Below are 7992 nucleotides of genomic sequence, written 5' to 3'. Positions count from 1 at the left end.
AAAAAGTAAACCAGGTTTAGTACTCAGATAGATTGGTGAGACCCCTGAAATTATGATCCTGAGCGCCCTTCTGGTCTGGAAATGAACTCAACCTCATGGTTCAATTTTCAGCTAAACAATAGACATGTCTATAAGGGGGAAAATAACACCTTAGAATAACCAACCATTCGAAATAAAAGAGGCAGCATTTACCCGAGGACAAAGTTTGTAAGAGAGAGGAAAGAAGAAAGAATGAAAACAGGAAACACAGGGAGAAAGTGGGATCAGTGATGTCTCATTGTTAGGATTGCAGTCAATGAGATGAAACGAAGTATATGAATTGTCAAATATTTGAAACACCACTCTACTCTACAAACCTTCGCAATAAAAAGAAAAAAAGTGAAAATAAAATAAGCAGTAGACCTCTGCACCACCTACTTGCCCTGTTGCCTTCCAAGTTGCCCACAAAATTCAAGATGGCCACATCATGGCTGGTCACCCTGTACAGATATAGCCACACACCAGGGATGTATAAGGAATAAGGAAAACATCACACCTTTGTCTCTGCAAGCCATAGGTATGTTTTTGAAATGCAGATATGTTTTCTTGTCTCTGAAGTTGCTTACAAAAGCTCAAGATGGTTGCACCTGTCTCACCACAGCCATGTCTGCTCAGCTGTCTCTCCTAGTCAGCGTTCAGTCTACTTCTCCATCCCTTCATGTGCAGCTGAGTTCCAGGACTATCATCTGTACCTATTTCATTTGGTTTTCCGTATCTTTATTGTAGAGGGTCTGTACAGCCTTTCTGCCTCGTCTGCCAGCTTCTTGTCTCTTTTTAAAACAAGTGGTCCGTTTGTAAATTGCTGATTTCTTTGAGGCATTGCCCCCATAAACTTTTCATAAAGCACCAATTAGTTCACCATTATTCCACCCAGTTATCATAAATTTTTTGTTCTTGCTTCAATCTTAGCAGAATTCATGTTGTTCTGATAGGAGCTGTTTTCAAACTGTTTTATCCTTCTTAGTTCCTCAAACTAAAACCTGTTCAGGTATGTTATAATAAGCTAGTGTGAGTTTGTTTTGGTGTAAAATATTTTGAGATTCTTGCATGGTTTTTCAATAATATAAGTTTTCCATAAATTTTCTGAAGACCACTCATATTTATTACTTTTAAGTTGATGTTAGAGCAACATCTGTATTTTTTATTAATAATTTCTTTGGTGCTTTTATCAGCTATAATCACTTGGCTGGATGAAGTATGGATGGCTTAGGCCTACTATAGTAATATTTTGTTGTTAGATGCTGACAAGTCTATTCCAACTCACAACAATCCTGTATAGGGTTCCCAAGGATCGACTGGTAGGTTTGAACCACTGACCTTGCAGTTAGCAGTCCAGTGCGTATCCTGTAGTGCCACACCAGGCCTCCATGTTTGTTTGTTTTTTAAATATTTTCCTGGGATTTCACATTTGTTGATTTTTTTTTCTTAATCTCTTTTTCAATACAATTTACAACCATATTCCCATTCCCAACCTGATTATATAGGGTGCTAAGAGGCAGAAAGGTCTGGAATAAATACATCCGTAAAAGGGCAAAGCTGTGATGCTAACTGCATGCAATGAGTCCTATGAGGGCGAGGTAAAAATTTCTTGGAAATAAAATAAGAGTAAGACAAGGTAATTGGAAGGTTTTAGCTTAAGTTCCTTGAGTCATCCTTGTCTTTTGCTCCGTGTTTAAGGATGTGTGTGAACTCAATGTAATTGAAATTCCCCTTTTTGTCAGTTGGTGCTGCTCTGTACAGCTCATCCACTTCCTCCTCCATAAACCGATCTCCCATGGTAGTCAACAGTTCCCGCAGGTCATCTTCCTAAATGGTGCCTGTTGCTTTTTCATCAAAGCAAAAGCATTTCTGATGACAACTTCTAGATCTGTCCCATTTAGCTTCTCCCCATACGTTGTAAGTAACATGGTGAAATTGGTGGGGTCTGGAGCCTCATTCATCATGGTATTGAGGTATGAATCAGTTGGATTCTTCCCAAGAGAAGCAAGCGTATGATGCAGATCTTCCTTGTCAATGAAGCCATCTCTATTCTGATCAATCATGTTGAAGGCCTCTTTGAACTCCTGAATCTGTGACTCGTCAAACATGGCAAACATTGGATGTTGCATGTTGAGAGCGCTTCTTGGTGGTCTTGGTCTTTGTCTTTTTGCTCGACATGGTGGCTGTTTAAGACACCGCCAGACACCAGAACCGGGCTGCCCTATGTGAGGCGATGAGTGACGAAGACTGGCCTCCATGTTTCAGTTGTTAAAATTATGTGAATAAATTCTTTGCTCTAGGAAATACAGAAAATACATCTCCCTTAGCTAAAATTATGATGTATCGTATGTAGAATTGTCTACCAAACACTTGTAATTATCATGTTGAATAGTCACTACTGCTCAGAGCGTATTGGTGGGAATGTGAGTTGGTGGTATAGGGCTGGAAGAAGTGTTGAAGGCAATCAGAGAATCAAAATAATTTAGATATCCTGAAACTCTGACAATCCAGTTTGTCTCATGTAACACTGAGTTTGGAAGGGAATAACCAACACAAAAAAGGCAATCAGAAAATCGAAATAATTTAGATATCCTGAAACTCTGACAATTCAGTTTGTCTCGTCTAACACTGAGTTTTGAAGGGAATAACCAACACATATGGGGTAAGGAGGAGAGAAAGGTGGACAAATGTGGTGAGGGAAGAAGGTAGAATAGGACCAGTCTGCTTCTTAACTATATGGTGTGAAATATCAACAAAAGGTGAGTCCATTTTTCTTGCTCCACCACTTCACTTCAGTTATTTTCAGAGCCTCTTTTCTTTCTAAAGCTTTGATTTACTAAAAGTATGCTCCTTTACTAAAGGAGCTCTGGTAGCGTAGTGGTTACGAATCGGGCTGCGAACCTTAAGGTCAGCAGTTCGAAACTACCAGCCGCTCCGCGGGAGAAAGATGAGGCTTTCTACTCCCGTAAAGATTTACACCCTCGGAAACCCTGTACAGGGTCGCTATGGGTCGGACCCGACTCGACGGCACTTAACAACATGCAATGGCTTTATAGTTGTTTTGGGATGGATAATGCTGTGTGTCAATATGGTTAGGCTTTGATTCTCAGTGGTTTGGCAGACACACAATGTAATCACATCCCATTTGTGACCTGATGTGAGCAGAAAGGGAAGTTTCCTTGTGGTGTGGCATAGTTCCAGTATGTTTATGGATGTTCTAGCAAAGCTTGCTCTCTGTCTTGACACTGAATTATCATCATCCCCTGACCTCTATTTCTTGGATATAAGCTGGCAGAAGTCTCTGACCTGCAGCTTTATCTGTAGATTTTTAATTTGCCAACCCCCATAACCCCATGAATGAGCAGAGGCCTCCAGTGTACCTGACCTACAGATTTGGGACTTGCCAGACCCCACAATTGTATGATCCATTTCCTTACAATTGCATGAGCCAGTCCCTTCAGATAAATTTCTCTATAAACCCAAACTCTAAACCCACTGCCATCGAGCCAATTCTGACTCACTCATAGCAACCTCATAAGACAGAGTAGAATTGCTCCTTACGGTTTCTGAGACTCAAATCTTTATGGAAACAGTCTCATTTCTTGCATGTGGCTGCTGGAACTGAACCAGCAACCTTAAGGTTAGCAGTCTAACATTTAATGCACTGACTACCAAGTCTCCTTTTAATCGCTCTTGCTGTATATTTATATATGCTTCATTGGTTTTACTCTTCTAGAGAATCCAGATGAAACCACATTGTTAACAAATTCAACCTGTAGGTGAAATACAAAAGTACTATGCAAGGTTAGCAGTTCAAGCTCACCAGCTGCTCCTCAGAAACTCTATACAGGGTCACTATGGGTCAGAACTGACTTGACGGCACTTCACAACAAACACCACCACCATGCACTTAAATATTAACAAAAAGAGAGGGGTAAATGGAAGAGGAGAAGAGAAGAAGACAGGTATACCAACACATTGAAATGTTTTATTACTTTATTTTTCTTTCATCAGACTAGTCGTCTTCGAAATCCATGGGAAATCACAGTGCTTTGGTATCTGGAGAGAGGAGAATGCAAAGGCATATCTGCAATTTTTATTTCTGGTGGGCCTTTCCCCAAGACAATCTTCCGATCTTCCCCATGGCAAAGTCTTTCACTTTGATTCAGAAAAAGAGAGTCTTCTAAAGGACCAGCATAGATACCACAAGCATCTGCATGCTAAAGAGAAAAAATGTAACAAAAACAAACACCTCTGCTGTACATCACATCAAACATCACTTTTTGATAGCTTAAAATGGAAGGTTCCCAAGAGATTTTCTGTTTTCTGTTCAAAAGGAAAGTCTAATGGACAGAACAACATCCCTTTTTCAGAAGCAATGCTCTGTTTTCTGTGTTTCCTGATTCCCAGGAAGATAAACTTGAAGTCAGATTATGGAACTCTAGCTTTACTTATCATGGAATTTTGTATAAGTCATTTACCCTTGTGAGACTTAGTTTGCTCAAATATAAAATACTAAAGGATTCCTTGAAGATTGTTAACTATTAATTATTAAATACGATGCTGCTATTGAAGCAGCTGCTGAAAAAAATGAGTTATTTGAGGTAATTGACTAACATATACATTTGCTTCTGGTCTTGGGTGCAGCCTTCTGTGTTATTTTCGCATATAGTTAAAACGTTTCCCACAGATAAAACGGCAAAGGTAAAGAGAAAAAAGGATGGCATAAGCTAATATTGACTCAATGTGTTCACTTTGATTTTATTTAATTCTCATAGTAACTGCAAGCTAGAACGTTTGATACACTAGTCACTAATTATGAGGGTAAGTCAAAAAATATTGCTACAGTGATGCCAGAGATGGAGGTAGAGATGATGACTTGGAGAGATGGAGTGGCTGGGGACTCTAGACCAGATAGGGAGAGGGGCTATGAGCTGACCACCAGGGGGCAGGCTTGTGGGGTGTACCCTTTGGTTGATGATGCATGCAGGGGATTGTAATCATGGCAATGAACTGAAGTATGATAGGATGAATGTAAGGCTAATGTTCTCCCATGTAAACTATCACATAATTCACAATAAAAACTAAAAAAAAAAGGATGTATTGCTACAAAATAATAGAAACTTTCATTAAGCAAAAACAGAAAAATGGGAGGCTACTGTTTCTTGACATACCCTCCATCTAGATCTATGCACTTCTGAAGGTGGTGTTTCCATCTCTCCAGTTGTTTCCTGAAGAATTCTGCACTCAGTTTAAACCATGTCAAGACAATGCTTTTGGTATCCTTCAGGGACTTGAATCATGTTGTTTTTAAAATGTTCTCTGAGTTTGGGGAACAAAAAAGTCTAAAGGTGACTGGCTTACAAGCTTTCAAGAGGGAACCTAGATCCACAGGGCGGGAGGATGGTGGAATCTCCAGTGAGTAGTGTCCGACCTGTCGGGGAGGGGCAGATGAAAAGAAATGCAGATGGGTCCCTTGGGATGCAAGGGTGAATGATTGCCACCAGGACTGATTGTGAGAACTGGAAATTTAAAGGTGGACATTTTATAGCAAAGAGGGGAGTGATTAACCTTTCAGTCTAGGATCGCAGGGCCCTGGGACCATCAATGGAGAAGAGCAGAGAGTGGGACCCCACCCAGAGGAGCAGTGAGGACAGAGACTGAGACAGAGAAGATGACGTGAAGCGAGAGGACGACACAAAGAGATGGAGTGCCTGGGGACTAGGGATCCAGAGAGGGAGAGGGGCTGTGGGCTGAGGACCATGAGGGGAGGGTGGGCGGGATTGTAGGGTAGACCCTTTAGTTGGGCGATGATGCATGGACAGGATGGTAACTATGGCAATGAGACGATGTATGATGGAATGAATGTAAAACTAATGTTCCCCCATGTAGACTATCACACAATACACAATAAAACATTAAAAAAAAAAAAAAAAGTCTAAAGGGACAAGGTGAAGGCTATAGGGTGAATGGGGTAAAGTTTCCCAACAAAATTCTCAGTAGGATAATCCTTGGTACTTTTTGTTGTGATAGAAAAATTTCCTTGGCAAACTTTTCTGGCCTTTTTCTCACCAATGCAACTTTCAGCTTCTTTACAACTTCATAAGCCCCCATGATTGTCCTGTGTCCTTTGAAGAAAATCTATCAAGATTACCCATTTAGGATCCCATAAAACAGTCCCCATAATCTTCTGTGCTGACCTCTCTGCTTTGAACTTAACTGGGCCAGCAGATCTCCTTGGAAGCCGCTATTTTGACTAGATCTGTTTTTGCAGATACCTTAAGGAGACTAAGAAAGTATTAGTAAGAGAACATGTTTGCGGTCATCCACTGATCATAGAGATATGTTTAAACATGTTTTGTTTGGCATATACCTGTGCATGCTTAAACTGGGACCCTAGTAGTAATACTTTTTGACTTATCCATGTGTGTATTTAATATATTAGCAAACTAATAAGAACAGCATAGAAAACAGACATTAAAATACATGTATGTGCATGTAGGACAACTCAGAAAAGTACAGTGAATGGATAGAATCTATTGCATAATAAAAAAAAATGCTATAAACATCATTTAGTTGTAATCAGTAAGAAATTTACTTGCTTTAATAATATCTAAATGATAGCCTTGTCCAGAAAATTTTTAACAGGTTTATTTACAAGTGTTATCAAATTGAACTGCTTAATCTTGTTCACAGAAACATTTTGATTTGCATTTTGTCCCTGTGTATTTCTATTAAAAAATCCACACATATGAAAATGAAAAAATTACTAATTCGTGTTTTCTGTCCCCTATGTTTCCATTTGCAATTACATACTTAGGTACCTTTTGATCTCCACCCCCAGGAAGAAAAAGTCCAATGTTCAGGACTACCAAAATAGGAAGAAGTGACATTTTTTTTTCTTGAAGGATGAAATCTTCCCCAGCATACTATATTCTTAAGCACATTCTCCATGTGTGTGGCATGCTAGTTGGCTGTCTACTGGCATAACTGTTACATGTTGTTATGGATGGGTTAATGTATTCAAAAAGGCCAACCAAGTAGGCTGCAGTTGCTTCCTGCAAAGTAGCAATAGCTGTTCTGGAAGCCCAGATCTGTTTTGAAGTCCTGAGCAATTGATCGCACTCGACGGTAAAAGGGAGGTTTACAACTCAGAATGCAGTGGATTTCTGAAATATCTAATTTCATGGACTGCACAGTACCAGGCCTGTAATAATGAAGTTTAGAGGGTGCATTCTTGGAAGCAACTTTTGTAGCCAGTTGCTTCCTGGGTGTTTTACTTCCAGATAATCGGCCAGCAGTCTGTACAGAGACCTTCTTACTAACCTCATTCTTCTTGGGTTGGAGCTTGGTGATCTAGAGGTAGTGCCGGTATTAAAGAGCTATGACCTCAATTATTGCATTTTTTTTTTTAAGTTTTTATTGTGAATTGTGTGATAGTTTATATGGGAGAACATTGGTTTTACACTCATCATTTCATTGCAATGATTAAAATCTCCTCTGTGCATCATCACTTAACAGTATTTGCTTCTACTATTCCCTCTGTTTTTTGGTGGGGAAGGGATGGACACAAAAACACTCAGGAATATATAATCAAACAACCAAAGGGCACATTCTGCAAGCCTGCCTTCTGGCCACCAGCACACAGCCTTTCTCTTTCCATGAGCCTAGGGTCCTCAGCTGTTCTAGCTCTCCATGTCCTCATCTCCTCCGCCTCCATCTCTGGTGTCACTACTTCTCTGGACAAGGTCCTACATTCCACTCGTGCTCTTCTCCCTTGATGGTCTTAGGGTCCTCTGTTCCTGGACTTTAAGATTAACTACTCCCCCCTTTTTGTTACAAAACTTCTACCTGTACAGTTGTGAATCACAATTAGTCATGATAACAATTACTCACTATTGAATAAGACTCTTATCCCCATCTCTTTTCACCAGATCTATGTAAACAAAATGAAAACTATTCAGTGGGGAGTCT

At 40.0% G+C, this 7992-nt stretch overlaps 1 protein-coding gene and 1 pseudogene across 1 annotated transcript in view; both read right to left on the bottom strand.

Moving 5' to 3' along the window:
- Nucleotides 1–1668: 1668 nt before the first annotated feature.
- Nucleotides 1669–2196, bottom strand: LOC102827565 (annotated as a pseudogene).
- A 1832-nt stretch (nt 2197–4028) lies between these two features.
- LOC102819930 (chromosome unknown open reading frame, human C5orf48) overlaps nt 4029–7992 on the bottom strand; it is a 13782-nt gene continuing 9818 nt past the window's right edge. Inside the window, exon 3 of the mRNA XM_006870676.1 lies at nt 4029–4238. Within this exon, the coding sequence (XP_006870738.1) occupies nt 4029–4238 (210 nt within the window). The remainder of the gene's footprint in view (nt 4239–7992) is intronic.

This window comes from Chrysochloris asiatica, unplaced genomic scaffold, assembly GCF_000296735.1.
Source record: "Chrysochloris asiatica unplaced genomic scaffold, ChrAsi1.0 scaffold00147, whole genome shotgun sequence".
In the NCBI taxonomy this organism is placed as follows: Eukaryota; Metazoa; Chordata; class Mammalia; order Afrosoricida; family Chrysochloridae; genus Chrysochloris; species Chrysochloris asiatica.
The sequence above is the reverse complement of the archived record's forward strand: the minus strand, read 5'-3'. Positions and strand labels throughout refer to the sequence as shown.